The 16,244-nt window shown below is 38.1% G+C and overlaps 1 protein-coding gene across 12 annotated transcripts in view; it reads left to right on the top strand.

Moving 5' to 3' along the window:
• Nucleotides 1–16,244, top strand: part of SCMH1 (Scm polycomb group protein homolog 1) — a 142,682-nt gene that overhangs the window by 97,267 nt on the left and 29,171 nt on the right. For all 12 annotated transcript variants that reach the window (XM_045859141.1, XM_045859137.1, XM_045859139.1 and 9 more), the window contains 2 exons: nt 2,474–2,706; nt 6,245–6,371. In XM_045859141.1, coding sequence (XP_045715097.1) covers nt 2,474–2,706; nt 6,245–6,371 — 360 coding nt within the window. The remainder of the gene's footprint in view (nt 1–2,473; nt 2,707–6,244; nt 6,372–16,244) is intronic.

Genomic DNA, 16,244 nt, shown 5'->3' with positions numbered 1-16,244 from the left:
CTAAGATATATCAACAGCCAACGTAGAGTTCAATATGCATTAAAAATATCCGTATTTCTTGGATATGGGCCTTCTTAGTCTCTTGATTGAGAACCTAATAGATCTTCATCTCCTTAGCCCTGAAAAACTGTCCTACTCTTGAGAAAATTAGGGCTTAGTTCTTTGACCTCTCTTCTTAAAATTTCACAGTCTTGAGGAAATCAGCTATGTGTTTGAGACAGAGCTCCTCCTTTTAGTGAGACCTTGTCTCCTAAAACCTCAAGATAATGGGAGATTTTATTTTACATTTTAGAAGCTCTCAGCCTTGCTTCACAGCTCCAGTGTACAGGCTCAGAACTCAGTAAATGTTCCATGGGGGAAATTGGCCACATACATGGAGCTCCTCAAGTTCCAGCCTGTCACAGAAGTCTCTCTGATTTCTGTTTCCTCCAGTAGAGCTCCTCTGCACAGGCCAACCCTGATCCTAAGTTCATGCCCTTGAATTGGCAAATGCCCTTAGGAAAGGAAACAGTGTCAACTACCACAGAAGCCTTTCCCAGACAGGTCTGGAAAGTTCATTTAATGAGTTCTTCTAGTCTTCATGATTACTACAGCACTGCAGTGTTTTTCACGATAATTTATCTGACTTTTTCTAGTTGTTTCATCAGCAACATTGCACTGTCGCAATTTGTTACATCCTGCCTGGAAGCATGAGAAACGTTACCCTCTACCCTTCCATTATAATGAGTTTTTAACTAGTCTCTCTAGTTCTGATCCTGCCCTGCCCGCTCCTAGAGCAGCAGCATAGTGTTCAAGTACATCATGTTACTCCTGTGCTCAAAACCCTCCACTGCTGCCCTTCAAACTTAGAGTAAGTTCAGGTTCATTGTCTATTTTCCCCCTTAAGATTTTGTTTGTTTGTTTGTTTGTTTGTTTGTTTTTAGAAAGTGGGAAAAGGAGGGACAAAGAAAGGGAGAGAAACATCAGTGATGTGTAAGAGAAACATCACACACATCCAACCAGGGACTTGGCCCACAACCCAGGCATTTGCCCTGACTGGGAACTGAACCAGTGACCCTTTGGTTCACAAGCTGGTGCTCAATCCACTGAGCCTCACCATCCAGGGTGAAGTTCATTTTTACAATCTACAAAGTCCTACATCATCTTATTGCTACTCCCTTTCTAACATTTTCTTTCCACTCTCCCTTTTCCTCACTCAATTCCAGCTATATACTAACCTTCTTTCCATTTCTCAAACACACTAATGTGTTCCCATCTCAGAATCTTTGCAATTGTTATATACCCTCTACTTGAAAGCTCTTTTCTCAGATCTTCACAAGGCTGTGCCTTTATTTCATTTGGGAGCTCTGTGCAAATGTCACCTCTTCAAAGAGGACTTGCTTCTATCTTTTAAGCTTGCTTTAATTTTGACCATAGCAATTACCTAATATTATATTGTATATGTGTTTGTTTATTTTCTGTCTCCCCCACTAGAAGGTAAGCTCCATAAGAGGGGAAACTATATCTGTTTTGTGCACTGTTCTATGCCTGGGCCTTCTTAGAACAGTGCATAACCTGTAGTAAATGCTCAATAAATACTCATGGAATGAATTAGATATCCCTCATCTTGAAGAATTATCAATTTAAGAAGAAGATGAATGATTGGAGTAAAATTGAAAGTACTCTAACATAGATGTCTACAGAATGTTTTGGGGAAGGAGACACTGACTTAGTTGGGGTATAGTCAGATGAGGCCTCGATAAAGACGTGAGTATTAGAAATTGAATATTGATGTATATCTGACCAGGAAAAATAGAGACCTCAACATACACAAATGACTTGGTGTTCAGAAAACAGTGGGTGTAGAACTTGGGGGTGGGTGGCAGGAAATGACATCATATGTAACTGGAGAGCAAGGAAGGGGGGAAAAAAGTAACAAAAGTCCTTGCATATCAGGATAAAGAATTTGGACTTTACCCTAACAATAATATGGAGCAAAGATTTTTCAGGTGCAGAGAGATGCAGTCAAATGTATATGTTTCCATGTGTTTCACTACTCCTCACTGCAATACTCGCACTAAAACTTTAAGGGCATTGATGTAGAAAATTTCTGACTTGGTCGAAGGGCCTAGTTTCAAAACATAAGACATCATTTCAACTCACAATGTAATCTGGGAAAGGCATCATTTCCTCTTCTGAAATTCCATTCTTCATTCTTAGAAGGAAAGGATTGTATCCCTGTGGTTCTGTTTATGTGCTTTAACTTGATGCCTTGGGGAGAAATTTTTAATATTTTTTCTACTGCACCTGCCAGAAATAATTAAAACTTCCAATTCTAGCCAACCTAACCTCAGTTCTCCTCTGAGGTTTTCCAATATTTAGGTCAGATGCCAGGAAAATAGTAGCAAGACTAGTAGCAAGTCTTTTTTCCCTCTGGCTGGGATGGGAATACAGGTGGGAGGAGGGGGCGATAGAATAAGTCTTTTTCTTGCAGTTGTGATTCCAAAGAGTCCCTGTCCTGCATCTGATGTGAACACTGAGAAGCCCAGCATCCACTGCAGCACCAAAACTGACTTGGAGCATCAACCAGGGCAGAGAGGGCGTAAACCAGGAAAGAAGCGGGGCCGGACACCCAAGCCCCTCATTCCCCATCCCATCGCCACCCCATCTAAGTCAGCTGAACCTTTGAAATTCCCAAAGAAGAGGGGTCCCAAACCTGGCAGTAAGGTAGGTAAAAATGTGGGTTTCTCAGAAAGGAATAAAGGGTTATAAAGAGGCAACTCATCCATATCCTTCCATCTTGGAAAGGGGCATGTCCAGCCCTATTCTCCACCTTGTGTATGCACTTAAGAGAAATCTCCTAGGTTGTCCTCCCTACTTAGCTACTTATCTGGGAGTTGGTAACATTAGACATAGTGTGATGTGGATAAGAAACGAATTTTGACTTTGAAAATTACTCTCATTCAAGGGAATTCCGACCTAATGTCCTCCATAGATGGAAGGCCCTGCTCCTGATTGTTAACCTACCCAAAGTAAATGCCTAGGCATGTAAACAAAAAGAGGAAATTGATTTCGTAAATGTGTTTTTTTCTATTCCTGCCCCTCCTTTAAAAAAAAAAACAACTATCAAATACCTACTAAGCATAAGGTTCTGTATCAGACCCCATTACATATCACATAATTTTGACAAAACCATAGAAGAAGATGTTAATGTTATTTAAGAGTTAAGTAAATTGGGACTTACAGATGTGAAATGACCTCCCTATGGCCACGTAGCTAATAAACAGCAAAGGCTGCAGAGCTGTGTCCGCAGATTGTCTAGTTTCAATGTCACTGCTGCCCTACCACACATCCACTCCCTCGCATTTTTTGAGGGAGCTAACACTTACCTTTAGTGTAGGAAAAGACTGCTGAGTCGAGCTTCACTGAGCATTGTCCCTAAAAGTACCACCTTTAAGTCATGACCAGTTCTTCATGCATATATTCCCTAGGGAAACCATTGATGTGAAAGTTCCTCAGTGGCTTCTCTGGGGCTTCCTTTGGCATCACCTTCCACACTCCCTTCCTTCCTGTTCTGAATTTCTCTGCAGCTCCTTCCTGAACTAGACTGCCTGACTTCCACCATGGAGATGATGCCCAGTTCTCCTGGGAACTCCATTCCAGTCTCCTAAGATCTTCCCTAGGTTTTGTTGGTTGCTTGGTTGGTTGCTTGGTTTTCTTTTGTTTATTAGCTCCAGCTGACTTCAGTCCTAGAATATAAACTCCTCAAAGTTAGGAACCTAATCTTTTTCTTCTCTCTTTCTCTGGCAGTGCCTTATATATCAGTCTCTTGAGAGATGTTCAGTATATGCAGGGTGGGTGGATGGATGGTTTGAGTGATGATGTTCTAATTGAGATCGTCTCTCATTTACTGGCTTTGAATTCTCGATGTCACATCCTAGTCTTTGTATGTAACACATAACGCTCCTGACCTACTACCACTAACCCTTGGCCCAGGTCCTGATTTACTTTTGTCTCCATAACTCTTTCTAATTCTCATGTTGTGAAGGAGAGGCTGAAAGCCCTAGAAGCGCAAGGCCAGAGAAGCTGTGCTTTTGACGATGTGAAGACATCTTGAAGATAGTCAGATTAAAGAGGGAGAAAATTTGTCTGTGAGGTTCTGAAGACAGAACCAGAACTAAATAAGCAGAAACTCAAGCAGACAGGCTTTATCTCAGGATAAAGAAACAGTTAAATCCAGTCTAAAATACAGGGTCTGGCAGAAGTAAGGCCTGCTCAAGTGTGGTTGGTAAGGTAATAATGTGAGTGTAATAATTTATAGTTTTAATTTGAGCATTTCACCTGAAATGTCATATGGTATGCTTGAGTGTGATATTGTTATGTTACAAAATTTCATGCTGATGATTTTGTAATAAAAGGGGGACATTATTTCTGCCAGACCCTGTAGCAGTAGTGATCTCCCATTATTAGAGGTATTTCATCAAGGACGGGTTAGACGACTGTATGGGAGGGATGTTTTCAGGGACAAGGAAGCAGACATACTGGATGGATGGTTGGATTAAATAACCTTTAAGATCCTTCAAAACCTAAGAATTATGACTCTATGATTATCTCTCCTCTGCTTCTTCAGGCAGTCCCAAACATAAGTCATCTTTCTTTCCAGCCTCTTGAAGAAAATAATTCTCCTCTTATTCTATATTTTAATAGCCTGGTATTTGACTCCCTAATTCTCCTTCCTGTTATTTTTGCCTACTGCTATAAGTGTATATCCTTTCATTTTAACCCATAACCTTTATATTCCTTTCTGAAGCAAAGTGGTCGTGTGACTAGAGGCTTTGAAACCAGACATACTTTGTTTTATATCCTACCTCCATTTGTTACCACCTGTAGGATTTTGGGAAATTCTGAGTAAGGCTGTGAGCCCCAGTTTTCTCATCAATAAAATAGAGATGAGGTAATATATGAATAGATATAATACATGTAATTGCACCTATCTCAAATAGTAATATGTAATGTCTTCCATTTTCCTGGTTTCTTCTACAATATTTAGTCACCTAACTAACCAGGATTATTCCTTCAGGGACCTCATGAAATCCTACCACCAACTCAGTGAAGTTGAACCTGGTATTCCTTTCTGCCCTGACTCATTGTTTATTTGGATTTTTACTTTTAGCAATGTCAAAAAATATGAGGAGGTGTCCATGTCCCATGTATGGTTTTGTACGTGTTTGTGTGACTACTTTCATAGGCAAGGCCATCTTACAGTATATGTTTGCTGTCATGGGTGCTACCTCTTTAGATGATAATACCCCTAGGAGGCAGACAGGTCTATACAGCTCCCAGCAGTGGACCCTACGTGGCATTTAGTAAAGAAGGGACTTCTGGACCTTGATGATGATTGTTTTACTTGCATTAGAAAGGCTTTTAGAAAACTTTATCTTGGCAAGAATCTTCTGAGATCCTTCTCTCCCAAAGGCTGCCCTGATCACCATAGGAAAGATTTTAGATGTCTCTCAAATCATTTTTTTACTTCCCCCATCATTGATATTCTATACTGTATGCTTCATGGAAAACATTATTGACACGTATATGTCAAGTATCATGCTAGCAATCATATCAAAATCAGACTCTCAGGGCGCTCCAGGCTAATAGCATATGCTTTTATAAATATATATAATGACAATACATTGTGACAGAGATAGCAACAATACAAAGAACAGAGATAGCACAAAAGAGATAGTAACTAGAGAAAATCTAGAAACATTTCCTGGATAAACAAATATTTGTAAGATTAAAAAAAATGAAAGGTCATTTCAAACAGAAGGAACAGTCTATTATTATAAAGGTATAGACCAGGCATGGTTTTTTTAGAGAAGTAATACAGTTAGAGATTACTAGAGTATAAGGTTGAAGATAATAAGTGGCAGATAATGAACCCAAGAGGTAGGCAGAGGAAAGTAGTTTGTAGAATTAGAGGAAGGGACATTTCCACTTTTCAGGAAAGAGAAAGTAAACATTAAAGACAGTGAATTAATCTCTGGCTGTACAGAAGCCCAGAATATTGTTCATTGATTCAGAAAATATTTACTAAGCATCTCTTATATGTACAGCTTTGGACAGGATGCTGTGTATAGAACAAAGATAAAATACAGTCCCATCTACAAATATATTTTTGTTTCATGGGTGAATTAAGGGCTAGAAATAGGGGAATGAGAAGACAAGTTACCATCATGGATAGCAAACTTTTCCCCATCCATTTTGACAGAGGAAACCTCGGACTTTGATGAACCCACCACCCACCTCACCAACAACCAGCACCCCTGAACCGGACACCAGCACTGTACCCCAAGATGCTGCCACCATCCCCAGCTCAGCCATGCAGGCCCCCACAGGTAAGAGCAGATCACGGTACTAGCTGCAATAGCCCCAGGCCCCTGTGTCTGCACTTTCTCATTTTGCCCCAATAATTAGTCCCCTATCCATTTGTAAACCTAAATAGGATCTTTTTAAAAAAAAAATTATCTTTGGCATTTGAAATAGCTTCAGAGACATCTCCATCCTGTCAAAAACAATCAAAGAGTCTTGGATAGATAGTCTGTGAACTCAGAGTTGGGGAGGTGGGGTGGCCCAGTTTATAATATTACAAATCCTTTCCAGTTCAGGGTGCCCCATTCTTAGTGATTCCTTCCAGAACCCTTCCAGCATTACAATAATCCTGCCACTGCTCAAGATCACACAGAATGAGCCAAGGTCCAACTGGGGAATGGTGACATCATGATCAATAAAATCTGCCATAGCTTGGCCAAGAGCAGGCACTGGATACAAAGTTAGTTCCCATTTTTCCTAGGCTGTGAGATTTAGGCCAAGGATGGGACTGTCAGAAGAGATGGTCAGCTTTACTTAAATGGAATAGTGAGGCATGGTCATGGAGATTCTGCTGCTATGGGTCTTCTACTTATTGTTGAAAAGGCACCTAAGTGGCACCTAGAATGATGTGGGGTAAACCAAGCAGGTATACAGGCATCTTGGGGGCATGTCATGAGATTTGAAGTCACTTCCCTTTCTGAGCCTTAGAGTCCCTTCAAATGTTAACAATAAAAACTATTGTAAATTAAAAGCTACGTTCCACACTATATTATTTTTTTTAGCAATTAACTTTGGTATTTTGCTGCTAAAACATAAAATATCAATAGCTCAATTAAAAATACCAGTTCAAGTAGTGTTTTGATGGAGTCTATAGGATATAAAGACTCAACTATATTCTTCATTATCTACCTTTTACTTTTTTAACCACACAACACTTTTTAAAAATTATTATATGCTCATAGTCTAAAAGAAAATTAACTTTACAAGAATTATTATAAAAATGAAAGCAAACAGACCCCCCCATTCCCTATTATTTACTGCTCACCAAAAACAATTGTTTTTTAAAAATATATTTTACTGATTATGCTATTACAATTGCCCCATTTTCCCCCCTTTATTCCCCTCTACCCTGCACACCCTCTCCCACCCACATTCCCCCCCTTTAGTTCATATCCATGTGTCATAAGTCCTTTAGCTTCTACGTTTCCCATACTATTCCTGCCTTCTCCTGTCTATTTTCTACCTACCATCTATGCTACTTATTCTCCATACCCTTTCCCCCTCCCTCTTCCCTCCACTCCCCTGTTGCTAACCCTCCATGTGATCTCCATTTCTGTGGTTCTGTTCCTGTTCTAGTTGTTTGCTTAGTTTCTTTTTGTTTTTGTTTTAGGTGTGGTTGTTAATAATTGTGAATTTGCTGTCATTTTACTATACATGTTTTTTTATCTTCTTTTTCTCAGATAAGTCCCTTTACATTTCATAAAATAAGGGCTTGGTGATGATGAACTCCTTTAACTTGATCTTATCTGAGAAGCACTTTATCTGCCCTTCCATTCTAAATGAAAGCTTTGCTGGATAGAGCAATCTGGGATGTAGGTCCTTGCCTTTCATGACTTGGAATACTTCTTTCCAGCCCCTTCTTGCCTGCAAGGTCTCTTTTGAGAAATCAGCTGACAGTCTGATGGGAACTCCTTTGTAGGTAACTGTCTCCTTTTCTCTTGCTGCTTTTAAGATTCTCTCCTTATCTTTAATCTTGGCTAATGTAATTATGATGTGCCTTGGTGTGTTCTTCCTTGGGTCCAACTTCTTTGGGATTCTCTGAGCTCCCTGGACTTCCTGGAAGTCTATTGCCTTTGCAGATTGGCAAAGTTCTCCTTCGTTATTTGTTCAAATAAGTTTTCAATTTCTTGCTCTTCCTCTTCTCCTTCTGGTACCCCTATGATTCAGATGTTGGAACATTTCAAGATGTTCTGCAGGTTCCTAAGCCTCTCCTCATTTTTTTGAATTCTTGTTTCTTCATTCTTTTCTAGTTGAACATTTCCTTGTGGTCCACACTGTTGATTTGAGCCCCAGTTTCCTTCCTGTCACTGTTGGTTCTCTGTACATTTTCCTTTATTTCACTTAACATAGCCTTCTTTTTTTCATGTAATTTGTGGCAAAATTCAACCAATTCCATGAGCTTCCTGATTACCAGTGTTTTGAACTGTGCATCTGATAGGTTAGCTATCTCTTTGTCACTTAGTTGTATTTTTTCTGGAGCTTTAATCTGTTCTTTCATTTGGGCCATTTTTTTTGTTTATTTGTTTTTTGTCTCAGCATGCCTGTTAAGTAGTAAGGAGTGGAACCTTAGGTGTTCACCAGGGTGGGGAAACCCGCATTGCTCCATCGTGATGCTGTTTGTGGGGGAGGGGTCTGAGAGGGAACAATACCGCCTGCTGCGTTCTCTGTCAGTTTTCAGTCACTTCTGCTATCCACAATCAAATTGGGCCCTTCTGGTGCTGATCCCTGGGTGGGTGGGTTTATGTAAGTTCTAGGACCCTGTGGGTCTCTCCAACAAATTCTCCTATGAGGCTGGGAGTTTCTCCTGCTTCCTCAACCCCCACCAGTGTTTTCAGTCAGAGGTTTGAAGCTTTATTTCCCCGAGCTGGTACCCTGGGTTGCGTGGTCTTTCTTGCTCCCCATTTGTTCCTCCGGTTTATCTGCACACAAATGTGGGACCACCCGCTCCACCAGCTGCCGCCACACTGGGTCCTCCAGCTGCCACCTTGCCAGCCAGCTGCAGCCTTGCCCGCCCCACTCCACAATCTGCTGCCTCACCAGTCCACCAGCTGATGCCTTGCTGCGAGTCCTCTCTGCCCACTGCCCAACTCCACACCTCCTACTGGTCTGGATGAATGTTTCTTCAATTCCTTGGTTGTCAGACTTCCATACAGTTCAATTTTCTGTGAGTTCTGGTTGTTGTTTTTTTGTTTTTAAGTTGTTGTTGCCTTCTTTTGGTTGTACAAGGAGGCACTGTGTGTCTACCTATGCCTCCATCTTGGCCCAATCACTTTTAATTTAGCTGATACTTTCACTTACCTCCATATAAGAAAATGGAATGTTTTTATAACCTGTCTTAATTTTTTTCATTTTTTATTGTTGTGCAATTACAGTTGTCCTCATTTTTCCCCAATTACTCTCCCCCTGCCCCACCCACCCCAGTTGTCTTTGTCCGTGGGTCCTTTATACATGTTCCATGATGACCCTTTCCATTCTTTGCCCCGTTATCCCCTCCTCCTCCCCTCTGGCCACTGTCAGTTTGTTCTTTATTTCCATGTCTCTGGTTCTATTTTGCTCACTTGTTTGTTTTGTTAATTGGGTTTGACTTATAGCTGAGATCATATGGTATTTGTCTCTCATTATCTGGCTTATTTCACTTAGCATAATACTCTCCAGTTCCATCCATGCTGTCGAGAAGGGTAGGAGTTTCTTCTTCTGTCTGCTGCATAGTATTCCATTGTGTAAATGTACCAGTTTTTTGACCCACTCATTTACTGGTGGGCACTTAAGACTGTTTCCAGCACTTGGCTATTGTAAAGTGCTCTGCTATGAACATTGGGATGCATAGGTCCTTTTGAATTGGTGTTTCAAGGTTCTTAGGGTATAGTATTGCCATTTTTTAGCTTTAGGCATTTTTCAACTAATAACCCAATTTAGAAGATGAAGATTTAATTCTTCTTAATATCCTAGCCCCTTATCCACTCACAGGTACTTCCCTATCTTAGTACTGTATCAATACCCTATATTTTGATTAGGTTGAAATTCAGTATTTTGTTATAGTAACTTGTTAATTGCTCTTCTCAATAGAGACATGCAATGTACTATGATTACTTTTCCTTTGCTGCACATTTTTATTTCAGAGTAAATCTTGTTAGTTTTTTATTACAGGTTTATTTCACTATGTATTTATTCAACCTTAAACTATCTTACTACTGTATACATCTCTCTTTATGTTCAAGTACATTGTATATCCTGTCCATTGAACTCTAAAAGAAATCTGTTCTGGAGGCTTTGGAATTTCTTGACATCCTCTTCACCAGTCTTCTGTATTATTTGTATTATCCTCAGTTTGCTACTTTCCATGTCTTTGTTTTCCCATGTAAATATTTCTTATATTTACTTCTTTAGTTTTGTATAGAACCTGTTTATTCTCTTTGTTTATTCTCTTTGAAGCTTCTCTTCATACCCAATATTCTGAAATTTCACCTAAGGTGTGAGTAATTTTACCTACAATGGTGGACACTTAGGATTCCCATTTCATTCCTTAGTTTCTTGAAATTTCTAAAAATTCATTCATCAGTGATTTTCTCCTTTTTCTCTGTCCACTCTTTCTGGCATGCATGTTACTCAGATGTTGAACCTCTTGAACTCCTCTAATATTCTTAACTTTCTGTATTCCTATTCTCTTTGTCTTTTGCTCCACTTTCTTGAAGCTTTTCTTGACTGTATCTTTCAACTTTGTATTGAGCTTATTGTTTCTGACATCTTACTTTTAAAAGTATCCTTGTTTATTATGAATCTAGATGCAGACCTTAACATTCTTCACAAAATTAACTCAATAGATCACATACCTAAATGTAAAAGTCAAATGCATAGTGGCATTTTCCAAAGGGTGTTTGGTGGAAAACCACCAGTCTTGCAGAATGCTCGTCATAAAAGGATTTAACATACATTTAGGAAATTGGTCACATACGATTAGGAAATGCTTATATACTGCTTCCGTGCTCTTGAATATTTGTATCTAGCCCTGGCTGGTGTAGCTCAGTGGATTGAGCGCAGGTTGCGAACCAAAGCGTCGCAGGTTCGATTCCCAGTCAGGGCACATGCCTGGGTTGCAGGCCACGGCCCCCAGCAACCACACATTGATGTGTGTGTGTGTGTGTGTGTGTGTGTGTGTGTGTGTGTGTGTGTGTGTCTCTTTCTCCCTCCCTTCCCTCTCTAAAACTAATTAATTAATTTAAAAAATATTTGTATCTGCTATGAAGAGCCTTCTTGTTCTCTGAGATTTTTACTAGACTTTTTTTTAGGTTACAGCAAAATTGAGCAGTGGTTATAGAGACCTTTTTCCCATATTCCCCTGGCACCCCCACATGTATAGCCTTCTCCATTATCCTCATCCCCCACAGAGTGGTACATTTGTTTCCATTGAGGAACCTACATCAAAATGTTATCATCACCCAAAGTCCATAGTTTACATTAGGGTTCTTTCTTAGGGTTGTATATTCTATGAGTTTCAACAAGTGTGTAATGACATGTATTCACCATTATAGGGCCCACTTACTTATATGTGGATTTTTTCAATAAATATACAGTTGGCCCCTCATAGCCCTAGGTTTTGCATTCACAGATTCAACCAACCACAGAGCAAAACAGTATTTTCCGTGGATTTTCAGTGCACAGAGGTCAGCACTCCTAACCCCTACATCTGTATTTCTTCCCTGGATTGTGACTTTTGTGTTGTATCTAAAAAGTCATTGCCATACCCAAGATCATTTTGGCTTTCTCCTGTGTTATCTTCTAGAAGGTTTATAGTTTTGACTTTTACATTTAGATATGTGATCTATTTTGAGTTAATTTTTGTGAAGAATGTAAGGTCTGCATCTAGATTCATGTTTCTGCATATGCATCATTTGTTGAAAAGATGATCTTTGCTCCACTGTATTGCTTTTGCGGTTTTGTCAAAGATCAGTTAACTACATTGATGTGGGACAGTTTTGGGACTCTCTTTTCTGTTCCACTGATCTGTTTGTCAGTTCTTTCACCAATAAACACCATCTTGATTGCAGTAGCTTTATAGTAAGTCTTGAAGATGAGCAGCATCAGTCTTTCAACTAAGTTCTTCTCCTACAATATTGTGTTAGCTATTCTAATCTCTTGCCACTTCATATAAACTTTCCACAAGTTTGTTAATAGCCACAAAGAAACTTGCTAAGATTTTGATTGAGATGGCATTGTATCTATAGATCAAGTTGGGAAGAACCAACATCTTGACAATGAATCTTCTTGTCCATAAACATGAAATGTCTCTCCATTTATTCAGTTTCATTTATTTTATTCATCAGTTTTGTAGTTTTCCTCATATAAATTTTGTTAGATCTATGCTTAAGTGTTTTGTTTTTAGAGATGCTCATATGGTATTCTGTTTTTAATTTCAAAAGTTGTTTATAGCTGTTATATAGGAAACCGACTGGCTTTAGTATCTGGACACTGTATCTGGCTATAATTGCTTATTAGTTCCAGGAATTTTTTGTCTTTTACTTTCTCTACATAGACAATTATGTCATCTGTGAACAAATTTTATTTCTTCCTTCCCAATCTGTTTTCTTGTCTCATTACAATGTATTAGGTAGAACTTCCAGTACAATTTTGAAAAGTTATGGTGAGAGAGAACATCCTTACCTTGTTCCTGATCTTAGTGGGAAAGCTTCTAGTTTCTCCCCATTAAGCATGATGTTAGCTGTAGGTTTTTTGGAGATGTTCTTTATCAAGTTGAGGAAGTTCCCACCTATTTGTAGGTTGCTGAGAGTTTTTACCATGAATGGGACTTGGCTTTTTGTCAAATAGTTTTTCTGCATCTGTTGACAGATTATATGATATTTCTTCTTTAGCCTGTTGTGACAGATTACATTAATGGATTTTTAAATATTAAACCAGCTTCCATACCTGGGATAGATCACATTTGGTTGTCATGTATAATTGTTTTTATATATTGTTGGATTCAATTTGCTAATATTTTGTTGAAGATTTTTATATCTATGTTCGTGAGAGATATTGGTCTCTAATTTTCTTTTCTTATAATGTCTATTAACAAACAAAATTTAACTCAGTAAATTTGAAGACCTAACTGGAAATGATTCATGAATCGGGCAGCATCTCATCTAGCAAAGAGAGATATACTCTGAGGGTAATACAAGATGGAAGGCTTTTATAGAAAAAAGACAGGAACAAGGAAATAATTACTGAGAGAAAATGAACATTCTTTGGAGGAAAGTAAGAGTCCAGGTGACTATGGTTTCTTCATGACCAAGCTACAGCATTTCCATTGGCTGGGCTTGTTGCTGGACAAGAGGAAAATTTTACTTCCTCATACCGGAGTACTAAAGTAGCTACATTTTCTGTTTGGGAGTTGGAGGTAAGTGTCTCCCTGTTGGGTCTATAATGACATTTCCTGTTTGGAGTAATTGATGTCTTTCTATTTGGGATAATTGACCATGTAGTGGTATGACCAGAGCTCCTCCTATAGGCCTTCTCAAATCCAATTTTAATCAAGGTTTCCTTTATCAGTTTTCACATTTCTTTGGTTTTAGTTTTAGGGTAATGCTGGCCTCATAAAATAAGTTAATAAGTATTCTCTCTGATTCTGTTTTCTGAAAGAGATTACAGAAAATTGGTAAATATATTTCTTAAATGTTTGATAGCATTCACTAGTGAATTTGAGCTTTCTGCTTTATATTTTGAAAGGTTATTAATTTTTTTCTGTCTGCATTTTTCTGCAACTTTATTTTTTGCCTTAACAATGCATCATGGGCATTTTCCACATCAACCCATACAAATCTAGTATAGTCTTTTTAACTGACACATTGCAGTTTGTAGTATTTCTACATTTCAATTCTCTTAACCAGTTCCTCTTGTCAATACATAGTTAGATGTTTCTAAAATCTGGCTATTACAAATAAAGCAGTAATGAGTATCGTTGTCATTTCTTGAGTACACTGTGCACGCATGCAAGTGTTTCTATAAAGTGAATTCCAGAGGGTGATTCAGAGTGTTGAATGAAAGTATTAGTTCTAGAATGTTCAAGTTCGGGATTCCTCTAGAGCTAAGACTGATATTCTGTTTGTTTTTAAAAAATACAATTAATTATTTTTTAAAGATTTTATTTATTTATTTTTAAAGAGAGGGAGAAAGAGGGAGAGAAATATTGATGTGCAAGGGAACATTGATCAGTCGCCCCTTGTACACCCTGGGCACCTGGCTCACAACCTAGGCATGTGACCTGACTGGGAATTAGACTAGCGAACTTTCAGTCTGTGGGACAACACCCAACCCACTGAACCACACCTATCAAGGCAGAAGGTTATTAATTATTGATTTAAATTCATATATATCTATATCTATCTCCAGGTTGTCTTTTTCTTTTTGTATGAGTTTTAGCACATTTTGTCTTTCACAGAATTGCTCCATTTCATCTAGATTTGAATTTGTGGGTATAGAATTATTCATAGTATTCCTTTATTATCTTTTTAATGATCATGTGTCTGTAGTGATGTCCCCTCTTTTATTTCTGATATTAGTATTCTGTGTTATCTCTCTTTCCTTTTTATTTAGCCTGTCTAAAAGCTTATTGATTTTATTGATCTTTTTAGAAAGGAGTTTTTGGTTTTATTGATTTTTCTCTTCTGACTTGCTATTTTCAGTTTCATTGATTTCTGCTCTAATTTTTATTATTTATTTTCTTCTGCTTACTTTGGATTTAATTTGCTCTTATTTTTTTAGTTCCCAAAGTAGAAACTTAGACTATTGATTTTAGAGCTTCTTTTCTAACATATACGTTCAGTTTTATAAATTTCTCTCTGTCCACTGCTTTTGCTGCATCCCACAATGTATTTTCATTTTCATTTATATCAAAATATTTTTAAATTTCTTGAGATTTTTTTGACCCATGTGTTATTTAGAAGTGTGTTGTTTAATCTCCAACTATTTGGTGATTTTTTTAACCTATTTTCTGTTACTTCTTGCTTAATTTCATTGTGATCTAAGAGCAAACATCACATGATTTCTATTTTTTTTTAATTTGTTAATGTGTATTTTGTAGCCCAGAATGTGGTCTGTCTTGGTGAATGTTTCATGTGACTTGAGAAGAATGTGTATTTTGCTATTGTTGTGTGAAGTAGTCTATATAGATATCAATCATATCCAGTTGACTGACGATGCTGTCGAGTTTAACAGTGTTCTTCCTGATTTTCTACCTGTGGGTCTGTCCGTTTCTGATAGAGGGATGTTGCAGTCTGCAACTATAACAGTGGATTTATCTATTTCTCCTTCCACTTTTACCAATTTTTGCCTCCTGTGTTTTGATGCTCTGTTGTTAGATGCATATACAGTAAGGATTAATATATCTTCTTGGTTAACTGACATCTGTATCATTATGTAATGCCCCTATTGACCTATGATAACTTTCCTTACACCAAAATCTTTCTGAAATTAAAATAGCTACTCCCACTTTCTTTTAGTTAGTATTAGCATGGTATGGTTTTCTCTGTCCCTTTACTTTTAATCTATACATGTCTTTATTTTTAAAGTGGGTTTAACTACAATAAAAAATTAAATAAACAAAGTGAGTTACTTGTAGACAGTATACAGTTGTGTCTTTTTTTTTTTAAATAATACCCAGTTCCCATTAATAATCATCTTTAGAACTCAAGGGTTGGGAGACACAGTATTTTTTTTAAGATTTTATTCATTTTTATTTTTAGAGAGGGAAGGAAGGGAGAGAGAGAGAGAGAGAGAGAGAAACGTCAATGTGCGGTTGCTGGGGGTTATGGCCTGCAACCCAGGCATGTACCCTGGCTGGGAATCGAACCTATGACACTTTGGTTCACAGCCCGCGCTCAGTCCACTGAGCTACACCAGCCAGGGCCAGTTGTGTCTTTTTTTTTTATCCATTTTGATAATCTCTGTCTTTTAAATGGTGTAGTTGGACCACTGACATTAAGTAATTATTGATATAGCTGGATAAATACTTGTCATATTTGTTATAGTTTTCTATTTATTACCCTCATTCTTTGTTTCTGTTTTGGTATTCCATTCTTTTTCTGCCTTTTGTAGTTTTAAGTGAGCACTTTATATGATTCCATTTT

This window comes from Phyllostomus hastatus, unplaced genomic scaffold, assembly GCF_019186645.2.
Source record: "Phyllostomus hastatus isolate PE091 unplaced genomic scaffold, TTU_PhHast_1.1 phas_scaffold_182, whole genome shotgun sequence".
Classification (NCBI taxonomy): domain Eukaryota; kingdom Metazoa; phylum Chordata; class Mammalia; order Chiroptera; family Phyllostomidae; genus Phyllostomus; species Phyllostomus hastatus.
This window is presented reverse-complemented; position numbering and strand designations above follow the sequence as displayed.